Source organism: Etheostoma cragini, chromosome 10 (assembly GCF_013103735.1).
Source record: "Etheostoma cragini isolate CJK2018 chromosome 10, CSU_Ecrag_1.0, whole genome shotgun sequence".
Lineage (NCBI taxonomy): Eukaryota > Metazoa > Chordata > Actinopteri > Perciformes > Percidae > Etheostoma > Etheostoma cragini.
In genome coordinates this window covers 11,875,281-11,888,741 of record NC_048416.1, presented here as the reverse complement: position 1 = coordinate 11,888,741, position 13,461 = coordinate 11,875,281, and the positions used below count along the sequence as shown (strand labels likewise).

Here is a 13,461-nt window from a genome sequence, read left to right as displayed (position 1 = left end):
GCTGTGCACTCGGTTGTTCCCAGCGAGACCTGTGGGAGAGCTCCACTGATGTTCTGCCATCCAACGACTGATTGAAACACCTGCAGTGAACCAAGCTTCCGACCCAGTACAGAGATAGACCTAACACCATCATCTAATTAAACTGGAAGGGTGCTGGCCAAGGTGCCTTTTTAGGATCCGAATCTGGTCCAACTAGTTATTAAATTTTTATATTTAGCTGCGATATTCATAATCTGTCAGCTTTTTGAGTGAAGAAAAAAAAAAACTCAGTATGTTTACCACTGAGCATAATCCATGTTTGAATAGTGGAACAATAACAACATATACTGGGGTTTATTGATAACCAAATGTTCTTACTTTACTCCCACACGTATATGTGTTTTGTATGGCCAGTGTTGTTGTGCTATTGAAAAAAAATATGTACAATGAAACCACCCACTTTCAGTCAGATTTATTTTTTACAGAGGTAGAAACACAAGTCAGTTTTTCAATGCTAGACTTTTTGAGGGACCACCAAAAATACAAATCCAGTAGATTTAGCAATAAATAAATGGATTTTTTATGTTATGGTTCTATGGATGGAAATGGTAATCCACCAATTTAGTTAGGAAAAATCTAAACAGGGTGCCTGGATAGCTCAGATGGTAGAACAGGCACCCATATATATACGTGTGTGTCCGTGTCTGTGTCCGTGTGTGTGTGTGTGTGTGTGTGTGTGTGTGTGTGTGTGTGTGTGTGTGTGTGTGTGTGTGTGTGTGTGTGTGTGTGTGTGTGTGTGTGTGTGTGTGTGTGTGTGTGTGTGTGTGTGTGTGTGTGTGTGTGTGTGTGTGTGTGTGGGTGGGTTTACTCCTCAATGCATGCTCGACTCTGACCTGCGGCCCTTTGCAGCGTCATTCCCCCTCTCTCTCCCCTTTCATATCTTCTGCTGTCATGTCAAGATATACCCTAAAAAATAATCTTGGAAAAAAAGAAAAGAAATCTCTACAACTGTTAGATTGATTGCTATACATTCATGTTCCAGAAAATACATCCTTCTGACTTCTTCTCTTATGTCATAAACAAATGGCATTCCCATTAGCCTCAGCTGGCCTACTTTGTGTTTAGTGCTTATAATTAAATACTCGCAAACTAACACGACAAACTAAAAGGATTAACATGGTAAAACTATAGCTGTTTAAAATCAACATGTTGGTGTTGTCATTGCAAGCGTGTTAGCATGCTGGTGTTAGCAATTAGCTCAGAGTGTAGTCTCACAGAGCCGCTAGCATGGTGGACTCTTCTATAATCATTGTAGTGAGTTTAAGTAAATGTTAACCGCCATAAAATTTCCCAAATGGTGAGAAAATGTTTTAGTTAACTCTTTGTACTCCCAGTATAACATTTAAGACTACAAAATTTACCCTTTCATCAATATTTATGTAATGAGGCAAATACATTAAAAAAGTATGTTCTAGTGTTAAATTGGTGTTTAATTGCAGTCCAACTGGTTAAACAGTGGCTCCTGGACTGTTTTATGCTGTGTTTGACCTCAAGCAGTTATTCTTATTTGGGTATAAAAGGGCTCATAAACAGTTTATGTGCTCTCTCCACTATGACGTTTTCCTCCTAAACTCCTTAGCAGCAAGCTACATTTCAGCAGAAATGTTTTGCTTTTATGTATTGGAGGAGAGAAAACCAGCACGTACAGAGAGTAATGCAAATCCCTCCATCAGAATAGTTACTGGCACGAAGTTGTAGGGGAGAAAACCAAGCATAGGCCAGTAATTGCTGCCATTAAATGAAACAAAGACAGTCAGCTTTATCACTGAGCCCAGCAGAGAAATTGTTTCCATATTATATTTCTGTGTTCCTGTGTGGTGTTTTTCTCTCGTCCTGCTCTGTGATTTATCATGCAGAATGTGCATCTTTTTCCTAGCAAACACAGTCACCATTTATAACTGAGCAGACAAGTCCCTTCTATTTGTAGTTATTAATCAGAGTTGACTGTAGCGGGCACGGCCACTGGAGCTCAGACTGATAGACTCTCAGTCAGAGAGGAAAAGCCTGTCACGTCCTGCTGACAAATACACAGATTTATGGAGCCCACATAGCCAGGCTACTCTCTATAAACAAATGCATTTGCCTGAAAAGAGCAGCTCTGAAAACGGATCGTCGCTACGAACACCCATTTTTAAACATGAGGACACAACACTGCTAAAAGTGGAGGGGTGAGGACAAGTTCATGAGGGTATTAAAGGCTGTGTATCTCTGTTTCAAATGACATGTAGTTGGACTAATTAACTGATCAAACATTAGTTATTATCCCCATCACAGCTAGTTAAGTTAATCGGTTTATTACACACCAATCCAGAATAATAAAAGACCACATGTAGTGGCTTGACCTTGCTGTGAGGAAAGTTGCCTATTTTAATCTGTAGCTTTGAACCAGTCCAGTTGTTATTATATATTTATGCTGTTTATATATATATAGGCCTCTGCTAATACTTTAATTTGTTTAGACTGTTTCTTTCCTGCATCCGATGGCCGGCTGTTTTTGTTGCAAGAGAGAGCTTGGTGCTGCCGCTAACCTCTTTCTGTCAGCCCCAGCCCAGAGAGATTAGCTGTATGAGTGTCTCTTGTTTCCCAGTGGAGCCCAGCCCCAGTCCATCACAGTCCCAGCTCTGGTCCGAGAGGATGAGGGGATGGGTGAGGAGATGAGTGAGGGTGGGAAGGGGGTTGAAGTCATAGAAAAACTGTGGCCGTGATTGCAGTAATCCTGTTATCTTTCCTGCTAAAGCTGGCCACTCGAGTGACCTGGAGACACAAATGTTAAGCTGCCTCTGTCTCTCTTCCCTCTTGCTCTGACTCTTTTCACTCCTCCCTGCTCTATCTCACTCTCTTTAGCCAGCCTCATTGAATGTCAGGGGGTGGTCTTGGCTCTAGCTGACTCTAAATTCACAGTCTTCACACACACCGCAGGCTATCTCTACTTCCGCCAGAACAAAAGGGGTTTTTCTCCTGCAGTACTTGAACTTCTCGCCCATCTCATGCATCTTAATGTGTCCACGGTTGTACAGGGTCAGAGTGTCTGTGGAGAAACTGCTCTTCTGATCTGCACTGGCTGGAAGCATGACTTAGCTCAGAGTTGATGATTAATATGTGATTTGATAAACTAATTCAAAACCTTGCATTGTTTTCCGACCCAGAGTAAATGTGGTAACATTTAGCTTCTCATCTATTAGCTTGCTCACACTGTCATTTGTTAACAGGATAATGGGGCGTAAAGAGGGCCATTATTCTCTCAGTCCAGAACATATGCTGAAACCCTGCACACAAACACACTCTAATACACACACTCACAAGCACTCAGGCACACATAAACAATACACAAGTGAGACAGTGTCATTTCAAAGCAAGGACATGTCCACACTAGGTGCTGTGTATTTTCCCTCAGTTAGCTCAGTGTCCCTGTCAGCTAGCAGGCGCGCCATGCCCTAGACCCTGTTTGATTGTAATCCTGCCGTGTCAGCCCTGAACCGGATGGACTACTAGAATGGCGAGTTAGTATTAGTATTCATTCTAGTAGCAACATGTTGATAATAAGATAATTGGCATTCTGCACGCTTACTCTTGCTAGCAGGCCTATATCTGCTGCTATAGGTCAAAAACCCGATCAAAGTCCACCAGCCCCAATTTGCAATGCTAATCGCCCCCAACAAATTATTGTGCTTAAGAACTGTATTAAATGAACCTCTCTGGAAGCCCTCACAACGTGCCTTTTGTCTGCATAAAAGACATAATAGCAGAGGGCTTTTAATTCTGTGGAGAATGCGCTGCCCCCTGTTATTAACTCATTAGACCTCAACGCTTTGATTCAGAGCTATTGTCTGACCTTCCCACTCTGAGTAAGTGGGCCGGGTAACATCACAAGGCTCCGGCATGGCAGCACAGTGAGGAGAATGTTCCAGCCGGCTACATACAATCAGATCATTCTACACCTTTAAAGTCCTGTGGCATTTGGGTGAAAGGAATAAACCAATGTAAATGCAGGAATCGAGATGGATAATCACAGGGGGCATAATATTCATGTTAACAAGAAGCTTAGCATTAAGCAAACATGGAAAATAGCAATGTGCTGAGCAAACGTGGAAATGCAATCCTTGGGCCGAAGCAAAAAAAGTTCTCATTCAGTGAAAGAGAGAGCACATCAAATAAAAGCAGGTCGAGATTCCAAATGGATAATTAACAGCTTCCTTTCCATTTTAATTGGAATCAGACTAGACCATTCCTGGTAAAGAGGGCAGAAAATTGAATATGTCTTGTGCAGATAGAAATTACTGCCATTCTCCACCTTAATTAGACGACTTTGCAGAAATCAAACCATGGGCAACCATGCTGGCATGCAGCGCTCAACATATGGCTTCTATGTACACACGTCTCCCTCTCGGAGCCTTTGTCTTTGAGATGTGTTTCCTAGACTCTGAGGCGCATTCTGGCTGCCTGTTTTTCCCTCTGCTGCCATCTTGTTTCCCTCCTCAGACAGATTAAAGAACATATCTTATTTCTTAGGTCTTTTCACACAACTAATTTCAAAGTTCTGTTTTCCTCTGTTGTAATATGCTCTTCCGATCAGAGGTAGCACATGTCAACACCGTCCAAAGTATTGGAACCTTAAAGACTAATTCAACACAAAGCATTCAGTTCAAAATAAATTGATAGATCAGAGGAAAATTTGGCGGAAATTATCATCCCATTCCAGATGGTCATTTGGATGGCAACAAATGGTCCACTGAGCAAGTCCCACAGAGATTAAAATATTAAGCATGCATTTACAAATCTCTCCTGGCACAAAAACAAAAATGAAATTAAGGAGATTCACCATGCGAGAACAATGAGCAGTTGACTAATGGCTCGTTCACTTACTTCATCACAGCCCAGGTAGCTAGTCGGCCGAGATGGCTGCAGTATTTGCATGCTAATGCAGTTGCTGGAAGCTGGGCGCGCACACACTGAGGCAGGAGATCAACCTTGTAGTGACATTAAAGCTCTGTGGGGACGAGTCGGTCCAGCCCGCCGCCGCACGCAGGGACACAAAGATGTACTGTACCCCTGCCTTATGCTCATGCTGTGTATCATTTTATTTCATTTCTTTATTTATAAGGACAACACACACTAATCAACATTCCTGTCAATGTGCCAGACCAGTGTAAGCCAGCTGGCAAATTTTTAACTGTAGTCCTTTGGCAAAATGTCTTGATACCAATAAGGTGATAATTAAAACGTACAAACGGAAGACAAGAAGACGCCATAAAGACAGTAACAGTTACATAAGCGTTCTCAAGACTCATGCAAGCCCTGAAACTATTAGTAGAGTAACACAGATACGATGTCAACTATTCAGTAGCCATGCTAGCAACACAAAGTAACAAAACAAAGCCAAAAACATAAATTACAACCATTTTCAGACACATGCGAACGTGCAGAGCCAAAGACACATGAAAAACAACAATCACGATTGGGATTTTAATAAAGTTCAAAGATGCAGTTACAAGTTAGTAAAATGGTATGACACAACAAACACATAGGAAGTGCACCACAGAGATGAAAGCTTTTTGTGTGTGTGTGTTTGTGTGTGTGTGCGTGTGCGTGCGCGCGTGTGTGTGTGCGCATGTGTGCGCGCGTTTCCGTTATCCGTCTCCTTTCGTGTTTCTTTGTATTTCTCGCTGTGTGTGTAGATAAATTCTTGTTCCAAACTGTACCGTATGGTGTGAGTGATGCAGCATAAAAAGTGTAAACAGGAAACCGACACAGTTATGGATTGTTTTGCACATTTTCACTTACCTCTGTGACTATGATGGTAAATATGTTTCCTCCTCTCCCTGCTCTTTCATCAGGAGGTGATGCAGATGGAGCGGCAGCTCGGGGGTCGACTGATTGACGAGCCTCACGTCCTGCTTTTCAAAGACAGCTACCACAACCTGCGCCTGTCCATCCATGACATGCCCCAGGCGCACTGGAGGAGCAAGCTGCTAGCCGGCTACCAGGTGTGTTGGCCGGCCCTTTGGGCTGCAGGGGCTGGGAGTCACTCCGGATCACAGCCAGAACATGGACATGTAATAGAAGTGCCTGGCTGAATCTGTCAAATTTGTGTGTCAGCAGTTATTGGCTCTCTGTTGTGTTTGTTTGTATACTCAATTTAAAATCCATGTTGTCTCGGATTATTTTAAATTAGCAATCCAAAGAAATTAAAAAAGAATGAAGTGCGTGTGGGCAAAAGCATAGCAATGTTACTGAGTAATCAAAAGTTCTTCAGAAACAACTTTTTATTGTCAATGAGGCTCTCTCTCTGAAGTTGTTTTAATTTGAAATGGTTCAGAGTTTTAATTAAGTATGTTATGTTTTGGTTTGGCTTCAGTTCACTTTAAAGATTCACACAAAGGAGTGTTCAGTCTGTTACTGCAGGACTCGTCTGTCCAATAACCTCTCTATTCTTGGCACCGTGTGCAACTTTAAGTCGTTTGCTGGGAGCCGAGGGAACCTTTCGGGTGTGTGTGCAGTACATGTGCTCGTCTGCTTGCGCTTCTGCGTAAGGGTGTATATGTGTGCACAGCTGGGTTGTGTGCACTAACCCAGAGCTGCAAGCAGATTGATTATCCTCGTTGTTGCTCTCTCAAAGGGAGCTCAGATGAAATATAGAGCAGTATGTAAATATCCCGAACTTCCCAACCTAAATCTTGGAACCTCTTCACCTCTACTGCACTCCCCACACCTGCGTGGCCCACAGCTCTGCAGCCCGGCGATGACATGAGACATAAGGGCTGTTCAAAGAACTAGAAAATGCTCTGGCCATAACTGTGTAAGCACTGAGCACCAGGTCCCCAAAGAGAACACATGGACTGTGACAAGGAAGCAGCGGCAGCAACAATGCAACCAGAACAGAGGCTTATTCCTCTGGACTGTGCCTGTTCATTTGGAAGTGTTATTCCCCTCTCAGCAGTGCGGTCAAAAAAGGCCTTTACTCTCCCCGGGGCCCCCGTGAAGACATTTGTGCGTTTCCCCCGGTTCCACCCGTCATCCATCTGCCTGGGTAACAGTGCCCCCGTTTGGTTAGCAGCGTGATATACATCCCCTCCTCACTCTCAGAGTGAGTTCTTGTCAGCTTTTGAACTGAGGGTGAAGGGAGGAGTTAGTGTACACTTTTTTCCAGGATAACTGCGCTGCTTCTCTTGGGATATGCAAATTAGTAATTAATATGGAGCAACAGTGAAAGATGTAGAAATTGTCAGGCTTGAATAAACTCAGGCAACACACCCTGGTAGACAAAAGCTGGTGCATTTCAGCACAACTACTCAAAGCTTTTAGGCATGCACGTACTGTACATCTCTGTGTCGCATGACGTGCTTTAGATTCAAAGTAGAGCTGTGATGTTTCAGCTTGGACACCATCAGCATCATTTGTAACTCTGCCCAGAAAAGCACACACAGTACATACAGAGAGAGGCAGAATCAGATGAAAAATACTGGATAGGAAATGTTACCCATGCCAGAGATATATATGGTGTCTTTTTATCTCTTAAAATCCTAAGTTTGATTGCTTCTGTAATCAGCTCAGACAGATCCCCCCCCTCAGTAACAGCCCTTTAACGTACCTGACTGTTGTCAGTCTGCTACCTCAGATGTATTTAGCCATTTTCACCTAACGATGATGGCTCATGTCAGTGTAATTAATGGTGATCTCAATGTATTCTAGGCAGGCGGTCCTGTTAAGGCGTGTTTCAGACATGCATTTCTAACTGTGCTGCTGCGTTTCCGTTTGTGTGTGCTCTGTGGGTTTTTTCCTGCAGGAGATCCCGTTCTACCACATCTGGAACGGTTCCCAGCGGTACCTGCACTGCACGTTCACTCTGGAGCGACTCAGCCTCAGCACCTGCGAGCTCACCTGCCAGCTGTGCGTGTGGCAGGTGGAGGGGGAGGGACAGAGCTTTAGCCTCGACTTTAACATCGCCAAGGTAACTACTTCTACTACTTACGCAACCACCATTATTCAGCACTTTCATTATTCATAAAGGAGTTGATTATACCGTGTGTCCTGAAGGCTGTGCTTCATGGCTGTCTTTCCTACCAGGACACTCGAGCTGTGGACTCTGAGTTCCTGTTAATGGACAGTAACGCCACGGCTCTGGCAGGCCCCAGCGCCTTTCAGATCCCGTACCTCATCAGGCAGAAGATCTGCAGCAGCCTGGATGCCCCCTGTCCCAACGGAGCCGACTGGAGAATGCTAGCACAAAGACTCAAACTTGAGAGGTAAATACCAACTGTACAACACCATAATGCCTTATCTGATCACTGATCCAAGCAGCTTACATAAAGGCTTTCAAGAAATGCAGCAGAGCCTCGTTCATCCAAAGCCCTTGAGAATAGCGGTTGCACAGCAGTATGGGTACAATGCTCGACACGCAGCTTGTTAAAAATAATGAACATGTAATCACAGCGATTGTGAAGGGTCATACTAACGTGGAGGTTAACATATTACTGTGATTTGCACAATCAGTGTAAAGTGCACCACGGCAGTCGAATATTTTTCCTACAGTTGAGGTAAACGAAGTTCTGCCTTGGCAAACTAATCCTCATTTGACACAGCTAACGTTATAGGATTAATGTGGACTTGATGGATACAGCTATCATTTCTGAGAAAACACACGACCCCTTCTAACTTTTTCCCCCTCAGGAACAGGTAAGCAGCTTAAAGTCTGCAGCTAAACTTGTACCTGCTACATTCTGATTAACGGTTGTAATTGGAATGGTGGCAAGCTAGCTGCCCATCAGCGGCGAAAAAACAAACAAACACGGGAAAGGTTTGGATCTGTGCCGACCTCAATTCGTTCTCACAGTTACTGTACTTTATCACTGGAGTACCTGTAACAGAATGCGCCAGAAATTGATCCCTTATCCTCCACCAATTTAATTTCTACCTTGTAATGAAATCAAATGGTACCTTATTTGTCCAATCAACTTTATTTACCCCAATTAATCACAAATTGAATTGATGCACTACAGGTTTAATTAGCAATGTTTTGCTCAACATAATCAATTCTCATTTAGGCCTCATTTAGGCCTGTTGTTAGATCTGTCCTTAACAACATGTTTTCCTGAAAAGGCAGCCGCTCCTTGGCATTCTGTCATGTTGTATTTCTGTGTGTGTTTCTGTGTGTATAAAGCGTTGGGACCGAGCGGAACGGGACCAATCAATAAAACTTAAAATGCCAAGAACCTTTCATTTGATCTTGCTCTCCTAAGACTGAGCAAGCGGCTGTGCCTGAGCTATACAAGATAAGCTTGTGTTTCACACAGCGAGGTGAATAAGCGGGGCTGACACATCGGACGCTAAGCTCTGTCTTTTTTTATCAGAATAATGACACAGAGGTTCGTTCCCAGACTATTCTTTTTGACCAACACTTCTCTTTGTTGTGTTCTCCCGACGCAGAGGGAAGGCTGTGTGCACTATAAAATCCAATTGACTCAAAATAGCAGAGTTGCACTGTGTTCTCAGTGCTTGTGTACTGCCAAAGAAGCCACATGTTTAAAACCATCACAGAATGCTTCACTAGACAAACACAAGATACGAGCGAGTAATGGACTCTGTCTGACCTTTCTCAAGGAGAAAAAGGTGTTTTGGGCTTCTTGTCACCCACCCCCGGCAAAAAAAAAAAAAAAAAAACTCACACAACACAAACACCCTTTGTGGCAAGAGTTTACGCTATTTTTAATGTCACATGTGCTCTACATAACAGTTAAGACCCCAGACATTTGGAGAATAGAAAAAAGCCATTAAATCAAACGAGCATCTTCAGGTACCACAGGGATCGGAACCCACTCAACATCAAATATACAGCTGGCTGGGGCTACTGCTTTGTTGTCATTGATTGGGTTTGATCGTAAAGGTTCTGCTCCGAAAATGGAAAAGGTCACTTCCGACTTAACTGTGAAAAGTCTATATAGGGTTTAGAGTATGGGATTTAGGGCCAATTTCAACATCAAATAAAGAGGAATGAGGCTTTTGCTGTTAAGCTTCGATGAAAATTGCCAGAGATTCTGTATTTGATGGCAGTTTCAGGAGCTAGACTGTGTTCCTGTACCTTTTATCATTTTTTTACTTAGTGCTCTAACAGCAGCATGTCAGGATGAAGCAATATAATACACAATAAAACTTGACATTGAGTTACAAGAAGCAGCAGCGCTATAAAATACCGGCAGAAAAGGTTTTCTTAAGACTCTGTTATTGTAGAGAAAATGATAGACTGTCCGCTCCAATATGTGCACCTCGCTTGATTTAATAAAAAAAGAGTCTCATTGTTCCCTCACTGTTATTTTTGTGTGTTCTCCTCTCTGCAGACACATGAGTTTCTTTGCATCCAAAGCGAGCCCAACCTCTATGATCCTGGACCTGTGGGAGGCACAACATTTCCACAGCGGCAACATCAACCAGCTGGCCACCGTCATGGCTGACATTGGCAAACAAGAAGCCATGATATTCCTGGTCTCTGATGGCGAGTGCTAACCCAGAAAAGGGGGAAGAGACTGGTGCAAAGGAAAAAAAGTGCAGAACACAACAACACACACAAAAACAACAATTACAGCAGCAGGAATGGGTGAGCAGAGCTGTCCCCATGTCCCTCGTCTTTGCTAGAAGATAGTAAAAGGTTTATGTAGGATTGAGTCCCTATATCTCATTGAACAGAGTAAATATCTTTAAATGACAGACCAAATGAAAGTTTGGGTATATGGGGAAATGTATTCATGAACTCAGTAAAAAAAGAAAAGAAAAAAACTTTATTTTGCATTAAAGTTTGAAGTTAAATTAGTCCACTAATTTAGTTCTACTTCAAAGATAACATCAAATTAACATAATGCCTTTTATATAAATTGGCCATTTATGGCTGATAAGGAGCAATATGCAAAGTAATGCTATTCCTGATGGCCAGTATTGCAAATTCAATGGCTTTTTTTAAAACTTAATTTAAAAAGTGATATATTAAATATAAAAAAAAGGGATGTGAGAAAAGGTGCCAGTCATTTCAGGTTAAAGAGAACAGGCGGCATATGCAGTTGGCAGGTTAGTCCTAAGACTTGATCTCAGATACTGAACACGTCTTCATCATGGTCACCAGGGTCTGGGAACGTCCCCGCCCAAACCCAGTGGTACTTTATAGGTGTATGTGTCTGCATTCATTTCTTTAAACTCACACAGACCGCTTGTAGCACATCCTGGATTTTACAGGTTTAAAATAGATTGTATGTCAGAAGCCCCATCTTGTTGGTGTTTTAGTCCAGCCGGTATCCCTACTGTGAATGTAACATGTTGACATCTTGATTCAGCGAGACGCTTCACAGCTCCTAAATCCATTTATGTGGGGTTTGGGTTCTTTGAACTGTTTTTGAGGGAGGAGTGAGTAATATCTTCACTAAAGTCATATTTCAGAAGCCATTTATAAAGCCTGTACTTTTGATCCACCCTGTTTATTTCTCGTCTTGCATTAATTCCCAATCGTTCATTGTGGCGTTTTTCTGTCTCAAGTTCCGCGGCTAATGAAGGAGCCATGGGGCCGAAAGGCGTTCCAGCTGCATATATGTGAACACTGAATGTCGTCAAGACTCATTTCTGAAATGACAATTCCCCCTTGATAACATTAATTCTGTAGCAGAGATGATGTTAAACATAAAAGCATGGCCAAAAGGGTTATTGTCCCATATGAATAATGCAAAACACTTTCCCAAAAAAAGATTTGAAACAAAATCTTCACCAGATTACTCTCGTTGAAGTTGTGCAACTTTTCTGTTTTAATAGTTCATGGAAGCAATGTTGGTGAGAATTTTATATTTGTATGTGGCAAACCGTATTTCCACATCAAAGAAACGCCCGTCTCTAAGAGAAAGTTAAGAGTGGCTTATTCATCATGTCACGCCTCTGCTCACAAAAGATGCTTTAAAAGGGTTTTTCCCTTTTTGTTATTTCTAGCCAGGATGGCAAAAATGATCCAGCAGAGTCATGCAACTACGCATTTGCTTGTTATAGTTTGCTGCTTTGCATTAATTTACATCTTATTTTTTTATTTTTTAATAATGATTTGTCAGGTCTGGCAACATGAATACACAGAGTATATTTAAAGTCCACTGTTTCAGTAATTATACTTTGAAAAGGTGTGAGCAATCCCAAATTAGCCATAGTTCTCTCTCCGTCTGCCTCAGGGTTGCATGTGAAGTTGTTTGTTAAAGTTCTAAAGAGAGCCCTTTTCATTATAGCCCTTCTTATTTAAACAGCTAGCACAGCCCATCCTACCAACTCCTGTGGCTTCAACCTTTAACACTAACCGGAGCCTCTGTTATGATTGTCAGATATTTGGAATGTACATTTGTTTTTTCTTTATAGTGTGTGTGTGGGGGGGGGAGTATGTCTTTCATAATTAGTTTTTTGTGTGGCATCTGGTACCACAGTTTTACAAGCCCCTGTACGATTTGATGCAGAGATGCCATAAAATAAGATTTTACCTTTTTTATTAACTTAAAAAAAAAAAAAACTCTGATCAAGCCCCTTTCAGACAAAATGGAGATATCCCCTTAAATAAATCTTTTCATGTTGAAATGGATCATCGTCACATGTAAATACTTTTTCTATACCAGGCGTGTGCTGTCACTTTGCATACTGTATATCAGCAGAATTGGTAACCAAAGTTTTATGACTATCATTTGAGGCCACTACATCCTCATATTGTATCCATGGAATATTGTTTCAGCATCGTTTTACTTGCAGCTAGTTATAGAACAAGTCTCTTCTAAACTGCGGACTTAAAGTCCAAATCCTTTCTTTCTCTCATTTCCTCGCTTTTGTCTTTGAGGCAAGTTAATGCTGTTTGTTCAAGCAGTAAGATGTGTCAGTTTATCACTTTGTAAAGAAATGTAAATTATATTTTAATATGAAGCCAAAAAAAGACACTTAACTGGCGCAGCATTTGTCGAGTCTAAACCGTGACGTGTTTGCCTATATACTGTTCTTTGGCGATCTAGCAGTGAAGACGTTTTGCAGTGTTAAGGGTTTAGAGACTGTTTTACAGGAAGTTTCTATACATATTTTGTTTGTCCTTACTCTGCATATGTCTACCTGTTTATTTCTCTAACTGTAAGCATTTAAAGACAAGGTGGACATAGTCACTAATGCTTAGTGAATCACTAGACTGGGACTGTGTGGAAACAGGACATCAGCTCTTGGAAACTGACAAGCCAGTGTTGACACAGCATGTTTAGATGAGCCATGGCAGTTGTACAGTCAGACTGTGTGCGTGAAATTTTATCAAGCCCGTCATTGTCTTGGATGTGTTGTCGAAGCACTTTTCAGTAATGTAATTCACCAGCCGCCAGGATGTTCAGCATCTATCTTCACTTGTCTAACAAATCTAACGTGTGTGTGTGTATGTGTTTTATGGGGGGA

At 42.1% G+C, this 13,461-nt stretch overlaps 1 protein-coding gene across 5 annotated transcripts in view; it reads left to right on the top strand.

The window, feature by feature from the left end:
* unc5a (unc-5 netrin receptor A) overlaps window positions 1–12,964 on the top strand; it is a 142,276-nt gene extending 129,312 nt beyond the window's left edge. For 3 of the 5 annotated variants that reach the window (XM_034883713.1, XM_034883712.1, XM_034883709.1), the window contains 4 exons: window positions 5,874–6,023; window positions 7,823–7,987; window positions 8,104–8,282; window positions 10,371–12,964. In XM_034883713.1, coding sequence (XP_034739604.1) covers window positions 5,874–6,023; window positions 7,823–7,987; window positions 8,104–8,282; window positions 10,371–10,536 — 660 coding nt within the window. In that variant the 3' untranslated portion in view covers window positions 10,537–12,964. Of the gene's footprint in view, window positions 1–5,873; window positions 6,024–7,822; window positions 7,988–8,073; window positions 8,283–10,370 lie in introns of all 5 variants that reach the window. The other 2 variants (XM_034883711.1, XM_034883710.1) reach the window with 1 other exon arrangement.
* The last annotated feature ends 497 nt before the right edge of the window (window positions 12,965–13,461 follow it).